The sequence below is a fragment of the Panulirus ornatus genome, chromosome 41, assembly GCF_036320965.1.
Source record: "Panulirus ornatus isolate Po-2019 chromosome 41, ASM3632096v1, whole genome shotgun sequence".
Classification (NCBI taxonomy): Eukaryota; Metazoa; Arthropoda; class Malacostraca; order Decapoda; family Palinuridae; genus Panulirus; species Panulirus ornatus.
Window position 1 is genome coordinate 15,844,529 of NC_092264.1, and position 17,396 is coordinate 15,861,924.

General features: G+C 38.6%; 1 protein-coding gene across 2 annotated transcripts in view; it reads right to left on the reverse strand.

Moving 5' to 3' along the window:
- The window catches only part of LOC139761706 (uncharacterized), a 44,050-nt gene that overhangs the window by 11,285 nt on the left and 15,369 nt on the right, over window positions 1-17,396 (reverse strand). Inside the window, exons 4-8 of one of the 2 annotated variants that reach the window (XM_071686072.1) lie at window positions 12,081-12,231; window positions 10,184-10,299; window positions 6,926-7,050; window positions 4,547-5,151; window positions 4,230-4,371 (exon numbers count right to left, since the gene is read on the reverse strand). In XM_071686072.1, coding sequence (XP_071542173.1) covers window positions 4,972-5,151; window positions 6,926-7,050; window positions 10,184-10,299; window positions 12,081-12,231 — 572 coding nt within the window. In that variant the 3' untranslated portion in view covers window positions 4,230-4,371; window positions 4,547-4,971. Of the gene's footprint in view, window positions 1-4,229; window positions 5,152-6,925; window positions 7,051-10,183; window positions 10,300-12,080; window positions 12,232-17,396 lie in introns of both variants that reach the window. The other variant, XM_071686071.1, reaches the window with a different exon arrangement.

Here is a 17,396-nt window from a genome sequence, read left to right on the forward strand (position 1 = left end):
ATCTTACCCTTGTATCCTGAAAGATCAGATATGAATAATTTTCACAGATAGATTTAGTAATTTTCTGACTCATTTGGAAAAAAAAGCAAACAAGAATTTCCAATCAAAGGAGGAATGCAAAAGCACTTCACCAATTTGCATACTTACCTAAAGTTCCAATGAAATAAACTGCTGACACAGACATCCATATTCGGCCTCTGAAAGGCCTGGTATGATGAAGTACTCATTATTATGGAACATGGAATTCCTTGAAAACAAACCTTCTTTATGTGATAGAGTGCATCAAATACCCTTCCTAAATTAGGTCATTAGAGGATACGAGAAAAGCATTACCTAGCTTCATAGGATTGTGCTGAATATTACTGCCTAGGACAGAAAAATCTGTTTCCTAAAATAAAGACCTAATGAATCACCTGATAATTCAACTGGTGCAAAGAGCCAAAAAAATCCCCATAAAAGACTGTGACTTCAATATGAAGTACTGAAGAAGACACTTGTAGAATTGTATGCAGTATCATTTAGAGAATACTCCAAGAAAATTTAGTTCTTTCTAATATATCAACAAGGGATAAATAAATCCTCTCTCGGATTCCATAACCCACTATTCAGCCCCTTCTTGGTCAAAAGTTACCTCAGTATCTGAAGGAATGATTAGGCACTATCACTGCTACTACCATAATTATAATAATGACTAAGATCTAGGTCTTGAAGTAAACCAAAGTCAAGTGTCCAGTCTAAAATTGACTAACTACAGCAATACGACACCAGTTAGCCTTAAATGCATTTCAGCAACAACATAGGTAATTGTTTATCTTTACTGTAACGACTTAGATGCAATTTTGACAAGAGGACTTGGAAATAAGACTTGGAGTACATCTGCCAAAATCTTGTTTTAGGGAGGGGATGTAAAGCTTTTCACATACAGCTTCAAACACTTCTAATATATCTAAAGCACCTATGAAGATAAACCATACTGAAAGAGTGATGGATGCTTCATTTCCTATCCTGCTAATGAAGAGAGTGTTATCTATGCTTGTGGACAGCCCAGAAAGGAGAGATAATTTTTGGTATGGCAGCAAACAAAGGGTTAATCTCACTAGTTCCCAGGACACGCTGATAATCAACAAAATCGAACTGAACCAAACATACAGTGTACTGTGGTTAGCTGTCCCTCTGAAAAATCCTTAGTAAATTAGTAATGTGTGGTGTGAGGTGGTTTGATCGAGTGAGTAACGTAAGGGTAAGAGAGATGTGTGGAAATAAAAAGAGCGTGGTTGAGAGAGCAGAAGAGGGTGTTTTGAAGTGGTTTGGGCACATGGAGAGGATGAGTGAGGAAAGATTGACCAAGAGGATATATGTGTCGGAGGTGGAGGGAACGAGGAGAAGAGGGAGACCAAATTGGAGGTGGAAAGATGGAGTGAAAAAGATTTTGTGTGATCGGGGCCTGAACATGCAGGAGGGTGAAAGGAGGGCAAGGAATAGAGTGAATTGGAGCGATGTGGTATACCGGGGTTGACGTGCTGTCAGTGGATTGAATCAGGGCATGTGAAGCGTCTGGGGTAAACCATGGAAAGCTGTGTAGGTATGTATATTTGCGTGTGTGGACGTATGTATATACATGTGTATGGAGGGGGGGGGGTTGGGCCATTTCTTTCGTCTGTTTCCTTGCGCTACCTCGCAAACGCGGGAGACAGCGACAAAGTATAATAAAAAAAAATAAATTAGTAAAAATGGCTTTGTTGCTATAACTCATTTGATCCTGACAAATGTTCTTATCACCATAAAACATGTCAAAATGGGATAGAAACAATTGAGCTAATGCTTAAACTTAATCTGAACCTTGGTTAGGAATCAGAGTATGGGGAAATCTCTGCCAAATATGGTATTCTAAGGCAAACACTCTTCTACGGTGAGAAAGAAAAAGTAGGAGTTGGTGTCTTGCTCTTACTTAAGCTATTCTTAATACCGGCTAAAAAATATTGCATATGTTGATAATACTGGCCCCATTTTTAAGGAAATCAAAGATAAACTCTGTAAAAAAAAAAAAAAGGTGCAATACTTGCCTATTATACTGTACAGAGAGAGAGTTTTACACTCATGGGGCTCCATCTTTTGAAAATTCTCTACTATCATACAACCTCATATAGTTATGTAATGCTGTCTGCACTAGTCATATTCTCAGACATTGTGTTCCATTTGTTCACTCAAATACAATAAAAGTAGTGTATGTTAATCTGGGGATGGGTCTAGAGTAACTGAGATTGTGGTAGCAGCATCTTGGGCACGAAGGGTCTTGGGATATCTTGAATCAGTAAATGAGAAAGTTTAACTTGTATATATGCAAGGAACTTAATTTCAGATGGGTTCATGTCTGGTGGAGTGCCATGTAAGACTGAGTTGGGAGGGTGGTTGTTAAGTGCTTGTTGGGGAATTTTGGTATGGCTATGCTTTGTTACCACTGTGTTTACTGGGGTAGGGGGAACCACTCTACATTTCACTGGTGCATCCCCATCTTAAATACTTTGTTCACTTTTGGTGATCCTACTTGAAAAAGACACATAACATAAAAAGTACAGCAGTGTGCTACCAAGATGATTCCTGGACTGAGAAACGATTACTATGACAAAAGGCTAGAAAACCTAAAGTTATTTAGCTTTTTAGCCTAAAAAACAAATGAAGATGAAAATGTAATTTGGTATCAAAAATCATCAAAGTCAAGGATAATCTTAAGCCTATTATCTGGCTTCCCTCTAAGTAATGGATAAATACTTAGGGGTAAAGGTTTTACTACAAATGAGGCAGTGTACTTTTTCTTTAACAGAACTATTAACATATTGCACGATTTATCAACAACACCATAGATATATTTGAGAAATTATTCAGCAAATAATTCACTTACAGCCCAGTGACATTATTTGCGCCTCCTTAATTACAAATGTACAGGTATTTCTCTTTAGGTGTCTGTTTGCTTTTCTTCTCTTACCATACTAAGCTCTATATTTCTTAACTCTTCCAATATTACAAACAGACTCTAAGAGACATCTGACAGTCTGCTGTTGATTGCTTTCTTTTGTAAAAATTGGCAAAAACTACAAGAAAAGTAGTCTTACCAAGATATCTAGCAGCTTCATTTCCAACACACACACTTATTTTTTGAAACATAGCTGCTCAATTTCACAAACTCATCTCATTAGCCACTCAGTTTCAAAAAAGCTGTGCCTTGGCTAAAGAATCTACTGCTGCTCCTGACCAATTTGACTGCTCTGGAAATGTGACAGTGCTATAGTTACTACTTCTGAATTCATCCAAGCTTCATTCACATGAAAATACATTATAATTTTCATATCAGGTCACAGAACTAAATGTATACCCATCTAAGGTGTTAACAGGTTAAGGCTAGAGCTTTGATGCATTGAGCTAGTTCATTCAAAGAATGCTCCATCCTCTTCACACATCTGTCGATAAAGATGAAGCTATACAGGCAATCAGCTAAACAGAGACAATGAACAGGACATATTTTCACTCATCACCAGGCTGAATTAACAAAAATTTAGAGGCAATACAAATATTTCCATTTTTAAACATTTGTAAGAGGAAGCTATTATCATTATCATGAGAAGTGAGATAATATATATGATCTTAAGGGCACTTACCAAGTACAGAAACCTGAAACATGGGGCTGCTATCTTTGCATATTATAACAGGTCTTTGAGTGTGCTGTTCATGAATTACAAACTATCAGTGGCAGGTCATTTGCATTGATTACTTGGGCTTATATACAATATCTATTTCTTTAACATGTAACTTATGGTCCAAAATAATGTCTGGATAAGACATGAATACAAGTACCTTCAGCCCACAACCAGGCTAAAAGAAATGGGAGGGTAGCTATTTAGGACAGAAAGTACTGGGTCCTAGGTCTAGGAAGACAAAGTGACCATGTCTACATAGAGCATGGTCATGCTAAGGCTTTGAGATATAACCAGACAGAACATGGTCATGCTAAAGCTTTGAGATATAACCAGACTCCTTAAAGCATAAGTGAAGAAGACTTCCCATTTGATCATTATGTAAACAGTTGTATATGATGGCCATCTTTGATAATAAGAAAAGGATACCCTTATCATTACTATGAAGAAATAAATAAATTATCAAAGTAAGCTCTAAGAACAGTGAAAATGCTCACAGTAACTTTACAAATACAAAAATATGCAAACATAGTCACTTACCTCAAGCCTTGCTAAGCTTTATCACTTTTCAAAGACAATACTGGAAATCAATGTTAAACTCTTCTGATGTGTATTCTAAAGACAAATAATCCATCTTTTCTAATGCAAACTTTTTTGCTAAGTTGATACCTCAAGTTCAGGCCTGAAAATTGAGAACCTGTCTAGCTCAGCAACATGAAGACAAAAATAATCAGGTTATAGAATAAACATTAACAATGACCATGAATTTTCTTGATTCATATATTCAAATTCACTTTGCAAGATTTGAAGATTTCCAGTATTTCAAAAATATCCTCATATACAGTCAATATACTTACTTGCACAGTCCATATATTACACGTAACTCATTGGGAGTGTGTTCTGTTTTTAAGCCTCAGTTTTTAGTATTTTGTCACATGCTTCTTGCAGCTCATTACCATTATTTTACTCCATTAGCATTATGTAACTTTTATAGGTTCTCTTTAGCGCTGTTTAAGTCTACCCATCAACTACATAAGTCAGCTATCAAGAGCTATTTTGTAAAAATCCAACAGGTTTGCAGTGTAAAAACACTATAACTTTAGAAAACCTCTGAAACAACTTTCTGAGGTCCCCTACACTGTAGCACTAACTTACTGATTCAATAACACTCTGTCTTTTGTAAAATTCCACACAACAATTCTTTGTACAGCCTTGTACACTTTCACTAGTTTCATGACACTCAGTCAAGTCAGATGAGTTCTATACATGTAGTTCCACCTTTTCACGCAGCCTTTGACTTGACAAGGCTAAGGTCATTCAGGGAGTTCAAGAGAGCCTGTAAGTCATTCTCCATCTGCTGGCGTGAATCTGAGAGTGACAGCTGACTAGTAAAGGAGGTAAGCAGCTCTGCCTCTTCTGCACTTCCTGAGCATTCTAGGTAAGTTTGCATCATTTCAATAACCTGTAAGTATGATCAAAATAATGTTTAAAACTCTTGAATACCCCATGTTAACATTTCAGAGTCTGTGGAAGCCTTACATTATGGCCGTACAAAAATTACTGATTTAAAAGGTAAATAAATTGATACATTATTATCAGTCTGTTCATTAACATAACTGTCTATTAATGACTTCTCCTCTACACATTTTGAGATATATCTATCAGATGCAATTTCATCTGCAAGCTTATTCATTACCTAATAAAATGGCAACCTATTCTATTAAAAAAGAGTAAGATGACCTCTATGCATTTTATTAACATATATCTTTTTCAACTGCAAATATGACATTACTCTTAATCTGACATTAGCATTGTTCTAATATTTCATTCTGTGATTCTAATTTTTTTTCAACTGGAGGTTCCAGTAATGGACCAAAGTCCACACTGAGGCCAGGCCTTAATGAAAATATAAAGAGGTTAAAGAAAGATGAAAAAAAGAAAGTTTAAGTGTTTATGAATTTTGGAGAGAGTGAAAAACCTGTCTTTCAAAAAGTACCAGATCATAGTTATTGGGAAAGACATGAAAGGGTAGAAAGTACCAAAGCTTTGAGGTGGAGAGATAGAAACAGTCATCAAAACAGCACATCCCTGAGTTGCCAACAGCCCACACAATAATCATGTGACGCAACAGCTTGTCAAGTATTGCATAGTCACTTGTCTAGAATTACATAAATCTTAATATCTTTTTATATTGGTATGAGTCAAGTATTGCATGGACACTTGTCTAAAATTACATAAACCTTCCTTAATATCTTTTTATATTGGTATGAAAATCAAAGTGCTATTCTGAAATAAATAAAAATCTCAAAAACTATACAAGATTACATTAAACTAAATTTTCTTTTTCAGAACAGACTGTCATTTCCTGCGTCAACAAGGTAGCATCAAGAATAGGTGTAGAAAGGCCACATCTACTTCCATAAAGATTGAGCTATCCCGCCTCAAACACTATCAATGGTCTGTCCCCTGTATCTCAAAAACCATAATGAATGGGTGAAATGTTTTTGAGCAACATATAAACACAATGTATATGGCATGATTCATATCCATTAAATACCTTAAAATTTGCCTATTTCCATTCATCCTATTCATGCACAATTTTACAATAAATTAGCAACTGACAGTTATGCCCCTGATCATACACTTCTGTTATTGCAGAGCTGATGAAATTAATGCCAAACCTTTGGCATTTTTTTGAAAAACCTTAGGCTAGGGAAATGCAAAAAGAAAAAATTAGACCAACCATATGACTGAAATGGTCAACACATATCAGTGTGGGTTATACCTGCACAGATTCTTTAACACAAAATTACTCTTATAGGTAGGTGGACACTTACCTCAAACCCCACATGCATTACAACAGCTTCCCTTTATAATATCCCTATAGAGAGGAAGACTGTAACTATTAGTAATAAAGGTGAAAGAATCCATCATAGCTAACCTTTTATTATTATATTATACTTTGTCACTGTCTCCCGCGTTAGCAAGGTAGCGCAAGGAAACAGACGAAAGAATGGCCCAACCCACCCACATACACATGTATATACATACACGTCCACACATGCACATATACATACCTATATATCTCAACATATACATATATATACACACACAGACATATACATATATACATATGTACATAATTCATACTGCCCTTATTCATTCCTGTCACCACCCCGCCACATAACTGTTTTATTTACTACAACAATCTTTTTTTATAAGATGCTAATACAAACCTGATAAACTTGCTTCTTAATATCTTGAGAGGAAGAATTGCTATCTCTTTGGAGAAGCTTAAGCTTGGAGCGAGCCAAATGTAGTGGTGAGTAACCCTGATTATCTGTCTGCCTCACATTCGTACCTACCAGGAACATTTCAAAGGTGTGTAATATCAAATTAAATGCAAAGTTATCTTCAGAAGTTAGATATACATTCTGAATTGTTCGTCATATATTCTAAGTAACACATGGATGCACACTACCATAAGAAAGTAAAAGCTTATTCTTCCTCATACTATAGTCGTGGCACACGAGTATGAAAGTTTCATTATCGTGCCCTGGCAACCTACTAGTCCACAGTGCGTCCCATTTTGTGTATAATATGATACACAGAGGAAACAGTTGTCAGTATTATTTGAATGGCCAAATATACAGGCAGCAATGGTGGATACAGTTAATTCACTCTGTTTTAAGTTTCAGAGCATAAATACTGTAGCAGACACCTATTTCTCTTAATCTAAAATGTAGCTCTAACATGAGAGAGAGAGAGAGAGAGAGAGAGAGAGAGAGAGAGAGAGAGAGAGAGAGAGAGAGAGAGAGAGAGAGAGAGAGACAGACAGACAGACAGACAGACAGACAGAGACAGAGAGAGAGAGAGAGAGAGAGAGAGAGAGAGAGAGAGAGAGAGAGAGAGAGAGAGAGAGTGCAAAATACTTATACTTATGGGTGTATGGACTCAGTAAAGTGAAGTGGGTAGAGAATGAGGAGGTAAGTCCGGACATCGGCTGCAAAGTGCAAACATTCATTTCCCAACTTCTCCTGCCATTCATATGCTGTCAATTAATCCTCCACCAGCAAAAGCCAGCACTACTGCAATGTCACATATTTTCCGGATAATAATCCAGGAAATAAGGGTACAAGGTAACTTATGTATCATGGTATATCAGAATGCGATGTAGATATACAGTGGATCAGCTGGGAGCACTACTCTGGTCCGTGAAGGACAGTCTTCGAGCCCTTTATAAATTATAATCAGCAACCATATAAATTAACAAAACCTGTCCGCAACAGTATTCATTCTTTGAAACTCAAAATCAACTATAATCGAACATACTGGCCATTCAAATAATACTGACCACTGTTTCCTATGTGTATCATATTATACATGAAATCAGACACACTATGGACCAATAGGTTGCCAGGGCACAATAATGAAACCTTCAGACTCGTGTGCTGCAACTATAATGATTTACAACAAACACCATGATTTTGGTATAGATAATTTGGAGTTCATTCTCCATTTCCTTTCTTTATCCTGAGGACAGGGAACAGGGGGAAGAAAATACTACCCAAATACCTCCTACATATCAAAAAAGGTAACTATGGGTGGCAGGAGTGGAGGTTGGGAACTCTGCCCTCCTGTATTACCACTTTCTAAAAGTAACTGCTGGGGAAACCTTGAGCTAAGCCAAAATTTTTCCACTGGGACTTAATTCTTTTGTTCTTAAAACTAACACACTAAAGATTGAAAGGAAAGAAGGTTTGAGGAAAAAAATTCCTCCTCCCTTTCCAACTAATCTATTATCTGCATTACTGCTGAAGTGACATATTACATTCACAATTATTTACTTCTTTTTATAAGTAAGTAGTGAGTGCTTATTTTTGTCTATATAAGGCACAAAACCACCCTGCTTTCAAACAAAGAAAAGCAAACATGAACAACAAACAGATAAATAAACAACTGTATTCCTATTCTCAGTGACTATGCCCTAAATATATCAAACAAGTAACAGCTTCCGTGTTTGCCCCATTACTTCCTGTCTATCCAATCATCTCTCTCTCCCTTCCTGTTTACAAGGGATAGACCCAGTGCATACAAACACCACTTTCCTGAATTATTCTATAGAACAAGGGTCCCTAGACCCATCCATATTGGTTGGCAAGAGGGCAGAGCAACTTCTAAACTCTCCAAAAATGTCAATTCACTCTATTCCATGCATGTCTTTCACTCCCTTGCATGCTCAGGTCCCATGTGCTCAAAATTTTTTTTTCACTGCATCCTTCTATCTTTAGTTTGGTCTCCCCACTGTACTTGTCACATTCACTTCTGAAACATATACCCTCTTTGACCTATCCCCACTCAATCTCCCAATATGTCTAAACCATTTCTGCACATCCTCTTCACAGCTCTATCAACCACAATCTTCTCAGTACCACACACTTTTATTACTTACTCAAACAAACCATCTCAACCACATACTGTCTTCAAACATTTCACTTCCAACACATCCACCTTCCTCTGCACAAAGCCAATATCTCACATCCATATAACATCACAGGGACTAATCTACCTTCAAACTTACATATTTTCAATCTCCCAGATAATGACCTTTCTTTCCACACATTCCTGTGCTCCTAAAACCTTTGCCCCCTCATCCAACCTATGACTCACCTCCTCTTCCCTGGTTTCATTTGCTACCATGTCCACTCCTAGGTACATAAAACAATGCACTTCCTCTAAATCATCTATATATAAACTCACACTCCAACTAACCTGTCCCTCTACAATGCTAAACTAATAACTTTGCTGTTATTTGCATTTACTCTCACATTAGGAGGAAAGAGAGTTTTTCCAAGCCTGATATGCCTGATCCCTTGCCTGTACAGCCTCAAAACAGGAATGGATGTAGCATGGACTGGAAGAAGAGGTTGTCTTGGAGGAAGAGGGGATAGATGCTTCCATTTCCAAAACAATAACCTCGGCTATGCATTTGGTGAAGAGAGAAGCATTACCACATATGAGGCAGTAAGTTACCCAAAGAAAGTCAGAAAGGAATTTTTGTACGTTATTCCAATCAGTTTTGTTGAGGTGCCAATGTTTACATTTAGAAAAGGTTGCTGGAGGGGAAGGTGCTGTTAAAATAGATACATTTATGAGAATTTGGTCAGATGGACCAATTGGGGGCAAGATTGTACAGTTACAGCAGAAAGGATTTGAGGTGAAAAACAGATCAAGACCATTAGGAGAGTGACCACAGCGGTCAAGAATATGGTTAGGGTGGGAGATAATTTGCTCAAGATCACTGAAAATGAAGAATGAGTAGGCTTCAATCCCCCAACCATCCATATGGAAGGAATTCAAGCATTCCCTATGATGAACAAAAAACTGTAATGAATAGCATAATCAATTAATATAAACATAGCCAGTTTCAATCAGTTAAAATACCCTGTGTCTGTAAGACTGATCATTGCTATCACAGTGTTTCTGGTACTGACCTGCCTTTAGAAGCAGAGTCACAGTGGGGATGTGGGAGGTACATGCTGCTAGGTGAAGGGCTGTGTTGCCTATACCATCTCGCTGATTGGGGTCTGCCCCATACTGGAGTAATAGTCTGAAATTAAAGGTTGTATCACCTTACACACCAATATAGCCAGGATGATAAGATTAAACAGCATCTAATAAGAGAGAATGAATAAATTCCTAAGAACATTACACCACAAAATACAGATATCCCAAATTTGTTGTAAATGTGTTCCTGGAAAATGCAACATACATGGAAAACCATGTAAAGGGAAACAATCTTACCACAGCATACAGCAGGGAAATGGGGATTATGTTCCGGGGAAGGTTGCCATCAACATTTTTAAACAAATACATGAACAAAATGTCAAGAAACATACAGTACAGTACAGATACATAAAAAATGGACCTCCATGGTGTAGCAGTTAGCATTCCTGACCATGACAAATTCACAGGCAGCACAGGGTTGAGCACATGGGTTCAAATCCTGGTTGCTGCAGTTACTACACAGTTAACCCAGCTGTTCATCCACCCCTAGGGTTGGTCAATAAAACCGGTACCTGGTTCAGGTTAGAGTAAATATATATACTGACCAAATGCTGCTTTCTCTTATTCATCTCCCAATCATCTGCCTCCTTCCCTGTAAATACTGACCAAACATCTCTCTATTCGCTTTCACCAGCAACTTTACTTCATCCCAGCACTCAGTACCCTTTCTAATCTGCCCACATCCCACCTTTCACATGTCACATGCATCTCTTACACAGGCTATTGCTGCTTCCCTAAACACCTCCCATTCCTCATCTACTCCCCTAGTTTCATTTACTCTCACCTTTTGCCATTCTACACTCAATCTCTCCAGGTATTTCTTCACACTGACCCACTTCCAGGCCATCTCATTCCCCACAGACTATACACTCGCTACTCTCTCCAAGACTCTTGCATTTACCTTCTTCATCACCCTATCTATACAAAACAAACAACCATGGTGACATCACACACCCCTTCTGTAGAACAACCTTCACTTGAAACCATTCACTCTCCTCTATTCCTACTCATACACATGTCTTTCACTCGATGAAAAATTCTCACTGCTTCAAGCAGCTTTCCTCCCACGCTGTATATTCTTAAGGCCTTCTACAAAGCATCCCTATCAACCTTATCAATATGCTTTCTCTAGATAATTTTTCAGACTTGTCCACTGTTCCCTGCCTGCATTCGTGAGGCAGCACCATGAACAGACAAAGAATGGCCACATTTACCCACATCCATTATCTAACTGTCATGTCTCATACACCAAATCCACAACCCACTATCGACAACCAGGCCCCACACACCTTTTTATGGTTTCCCCAAGCCATTGCACATGCCCTACTTCAATCCACTGACAACATCATCCCTTGTATAGTGTATCATTATAATTCACCCTACCCTATGCATGCCTTTCATCCTCCAGCAAGTTCAAGTCCTAGCCACTCAAAATATTTTTCACTCCATCCTTCCAGCTCCAGCCTTGGGTCCGAAATACAAGAGAATGGAAGAGGGTGGACGTGTTAGAAATGAAATGCTTGAGGAAGATTTATGGTATGAGGAGGGTTGACCATGAGAAAAAGGCACCATCAGCATGGCTGTCTCATCAAGAGACAAAAAGAAATATCATCTTGTCAAGTAACTTAATGCAAAGGAGTTTGAACAAGGGTCCAAGGGTTGTATGATTAATTAATCAATCAATAATATCATAAATATTATATTTCCATTTGACATGATCATATCACTGTGGTGCATGCAGAACATCACTCTTATATTGTTTAGTTATACCAAACTCCACACTTTTTTAAACATTAATGAAGCAAAAAAACAGAATACTCTTACCGTGCAATATCTGTGTAGCCTTTAGAGGCAGCAATATGCAGGGGAGACCTATCCTTGTCATCAGTAACTTTAGGATTAATACCTTCCAGCAGCAGCTGTTCAACTGTATGAATATTATTTAGGCTGACAGCTATGCGAAGTTTTCGCTCTTCTGAAATATAAACATTTAAGAAGGTTTACAATTTACCAAATTTTTTGCAAGAATGTCTTGTAAACTTTAAATAATTCAGATTATTTTGAATGTAATACAAATGCCAAAGACAAAAGAGCTATCAAAATCATTAAGATGTGAATAAGAAGAATGTCCTGAAATTTGTAAAGAATCCAAGTATCTTTATAGGTGCCAGGAATCAAAATCTTAGAAAAAATGCAACAAGTATGAAAAGCAAACAAGCACAAGGGACATAAAATGCCCAACGGTAAAAAATATGAGCATAAAAAAAAAGCAGTGTTGTTCGTGAAGTTATAAGAAATAGTTGCCCTCTGCTGCTGTCATCCACTCCAGCAATAAAGACTGTCACATACCAGCAACAGTATCACAAAGGGACTGCTGCACTATTTGTTTTAGTTCTGATATAATGATTTCAATAGTTCCTCATTTCATTGTCCGTTAACTAAATTAGTTTATCTTTTTTTTTTATACATATTTGCCATTTCCCACTTTAGTGAGGTATCAAGAACAGAAAACCAAGTCTTTGAGGAAAAATCCTCACTTAACCCCCTTCTCTGTTCCTTCTTTTGGAAAAGCAAAATCTGGAGGGGGGGATTTCCAGCCCCCCACTCCCAGAAATTAGTTTATTCATCTATATATTCATAACTCAAACATCTAATTCCCTCTGCAAACTGCGTCTACAGAAGGGAGAGCATGTCAACAAAATCTCCAGGCTGTGCAATCCACACAATCCCCCCACACCTTCATAAATCCTCCACCCTATGTACAACCCTCTAAAAAAGCTGGCTGTCTTCCCCTCACTGTATTTCCTTTCATAGATATCTAGCTATGCATATATATCTCTGATGCCCGTTTCCTCAGGGAATTCCCAGCAGGGGGTAGCCATGGCAAAACAGTCTCCACTTATCCCTGTCCATAAATGCCTCCCTTGCACACAACATCCCCACATCCTCCCATCATTTCCCTTCCGCTAGTACTTTTCCACTCAATTTCCTCATATCACTGGTGGTCTTTCACACCATCCCATGTACTCTTCCACTATTTCTCTCCTACCAGTACTCTTCCACTCTATTTCTCCAAGTTACATGCGGTCTTCCTCTTATATCAACCCCTATGATCACACTATCGTACACTCCCCATGTAAACTCTCCAACTTGCATTCTTTCCACTTGCCCAAACCACTTCAAAATATTACATTTTTTCCACTCAACTACTCTATAATTCATTCCCTTTGCATTACCTGCCATACCAGATCTCTCATACACCCCCTCATTTCTTTTTTCATTGTATTTGGCAGCACAAGTCTGGGTCAGGAGGACTATGCTATCCCTTAAATCCTTTTTTTCACTTCCATATTCGCACTTCCACCCCACTTTATTAAGAGACCCAAAGACTCTTTTAGACTGTACTGCTCTCTCCCATACCTCTCCTTCCATATCAATAATTGGCCTAATATAGCTCCTAAATACTTAAATTCTGTCACCTCTTCCAGTCTTTCTTACCCCATATCTATAACACAGTTTAGTAAACTTTCTTCTCTCACTCTATTGGGCTTTGCAAAATCTTTATGTTCATTCTGTTTCCTTTCAAACACCATTACTTTACTTTTACTCACATTCACCTTCAATCACTAAGCTTAAACATAACATAAAACACACTTACAACCTTCTGCAACCCCTCTTCTCTCTCAGATAGTGACACTGTATCATCCACAAGAAGGCTTGTCATAGCCATCATACCTCACCGCCACATTCCATCTTTATACCCCCATTCCCTAGCTCTGCTTTCATCTCTCTTATCACTCCATCCATATATATATATATATATATATATATATGTATATATATATATATATATATATATATATATATATATATATATATATATATATATATATATATATTTCTTCTTTTCTTTTAAACCATTCGCCATTTCCCGCGTTAGCGAGGTAGCATTAAGAACAGAGGACTGGGCCTTTTTTTTTTTTTTTTTTTTGCTTTGTCGCTGTCTCCCGTGTTTGCGAGGTAGCGCAAGGAAACAGACGAAAGAAATGGCCCAACCCACCCCCATACACATGTATATACATACGTCCACACACGCAAATATACATACCTACACAGCTTTCCATGGTTTACCCCAGACGCTTCACATGCCTTGATTCAATCCACTGACAGCACGTCAACCCCGGTATACCACATCGCTCCAATTCACTCTATTCCTTGCCCTCCTTTCACCCTCCTGCATGTTCAGGCCCCGATCACACAAAATCTTTTTCACTCCATCTTTCCACCTCCAATTTGGTCTCCCTCTTCTCCTCGTTCCCTCCACCTCCGACACATATATCCTCTTGGTCAATCTTTCCTCACTCATTCTCTCCATGTGACCAAACCATTTCAAAACACCCTCTTCTGCTCTCTCAACCACGCTCTTTTTATTTCCACACATCTCTCTTACCCTTACATTACTTACTCGATCAAACCACCTCACACCACACATTGTCCTCAAACATCTCATTTCCAGCACATCCATCCTCCTGCGCACAACTCTATCCATAGTCCACGCCTCGCAACCATACAACATTGTTGGAACCACTATTCCTTCAAACATACCCATTTTTGCTTTCTGAGATAATGTTCTCGACTTCCACACATTCTTCAAGGCTCCCAGAATTTTCGCCCCCTCCCCCACCCTATGATACACTTCCGCTTCCATGTTTCCATCCACTGCCAGATCCACTCCCAGATATCTAAAACACTTCACTTCCTCCAGTTTTTCTCCATTCAAACTCACCTCCCAATTGACTTGACCCTCAACCCTACTGTACCTAATAACCTTGCTCTTATTCACATTTACTCTTAACTTTCTTCTTTCACACACTTTACCAAACTCAGTCACCAGCTTCTGCAGTTTCTCACATGAATCAGCCACCAGCGCTGTATCATCAGCGAACAACAACTGACTCACTTCCCAAGCTCTCTCATCCCCAACAGACTTCATCCTTGCCCCTCTTTCCAAAACTCTTGCATTCACCTCCCTAACAACCCCATCCATAAACAAATTAAACAACCATGGAGACATCACACACCCCTGCCGCAAACCTACATTCACTGAGAACCAATCACTTTCCTCTCTTCCTACACGTACACATGCCTTACATCCTCGATAAAAACTTTTCACTGCTTCTAACAACTTGCCTCCCACACCATATATTCTTAATACCTTCCACAGAGCATCTCTATCAACTCTATCATATGCCTTCTCCAGATCCATAAATGCTACATACAAATCCATTTGCTTTTCTAAGTATTTCTCACATACATTCTTCAAAGCAAACACCTGATCCACACATCCTCTACCACTTCTGAAACCACACTGCTCTTCCCCAATCTGATGCTCTGTACATGCCTTCACCCTCTCAATCAATACCCTCCCATACAATTTGCCAGGAATACTCAACAAACTTATACCTCTGTAATTTAAGCACTCTATCCCTGGGGATAGGGGAGAAAGAATACTTCCCACGTATTCCCTGCGTGTCGTAGAAGGCGACTAAAAGGGGAGGGAGCGGGGGGCTGGAAATCCTCCCCTCTCGTTTTTTTTTTTTTTTTTTTTTTTTTTTTTTTTTTTTTTCCCCAAAAGAAGGAACAGAGAATTCGGCCAGGTGAGGGTATTCCCTCAAAGGCCCAGTCCTCTGTTCTTAACGCTACCTCGCTAATGCGGGAAATGGCGAATAGTTTGAAAGAAAGAAAAGAAGAAAATTTAAGCACTCACTCTTATCCCCTTTGCCTTTGTACAATGGCACTATGCACGCATTCCGCCAATCCTCAGGCACCTCACCATGAGTCATACATACATTAAATAACTTTACCAACCAGTCAACAATACAGTCACCCCCTTTTTTTAATAAATTCCACTGCAATACCATCCAAACCTGCTGCCTTGCCGGCTTTCATCTTCCGCAAAGCTTTTACTACCTCTTCTCTGTTTACCAAATCATTTTCCCTAACCCTCGCACTTTGCACACCACCTCGACCAAAACACCCTATATCTGCCACTCTATCATCAAACACATTCAACAAACCTTCAAAATACTCACTCCATCTCCTTCTCACATCACTGCTACTTGTTATCACCTCCCCATTTGCGCCCTTCACTGAAGTTCCCATTTGTTCCCTTGTCTTACGCACTTTATTTACCTCCTTCCAGAACATCTTTTTATTCTCCCTAAAATTTAATGATGCTCTCTCACCCCAACTCTCATTTGCCCTTTTTTTCACCTCTTGCACCTTTCTCTTGACCTCCTGTCCCTTTCTTTTATACGTCTCCCACTCAATTTCATTTTTTCCATGCAAAAATCGTCCAAATGCCTCTCTCTTCTCTTTCACTAATACTCTTACTTCTTCATCCCACCACTCACTACCCTTTCTAATCAACCCACCTCCCACTATATATATATATATATATATATATTTATTTATTTATATATTTTGCTTTGTCGCTGTCTCCCGCGTTTGTGAGGTAGCGCAAGGAAACAGACGAAAGAAATGGCCCAACCCACCCCCATACACATGTATATACACACACGCAGATATACATACCTATACATCTCAATGTACACATATATATACACACACAGACACATACATATATACCCATGCACACAATTCACACTGTCTGCCTTTATTCATTCCCAACGCCACCTCACCACACATGGAATACCACCCCCCTCCCCCCTCATGTGTGCGGAGTAGCGCTAGGAAAAGACAACAAAGGCCCCATTCGTTCACACTCAGTCTCTAGCTGTCATGCAATAATGCCCGAAACCACAGCTCCCTTTCCACATGCAGGCTTCACACAGCTTTCCATGGTTTACCCCAGATGCTTCACATGCCCTGATTCAATCCATTGACAGCACGTCAACCCCGGTATACCACATCGATCCAATTCACTCTATTCCTTGCCCACCTTTCACCCTCCTGCATATATATATATATATATATATATATATATATATATATATATATATATATATATATATATATATATATATATATATATATATATATATATATATCTTTTGCTTTGTCGCTGTCTCCCGCGTTTGCAAGGTAAAGCAAGGAAACAGACGAAAGAAATGGCCCAAC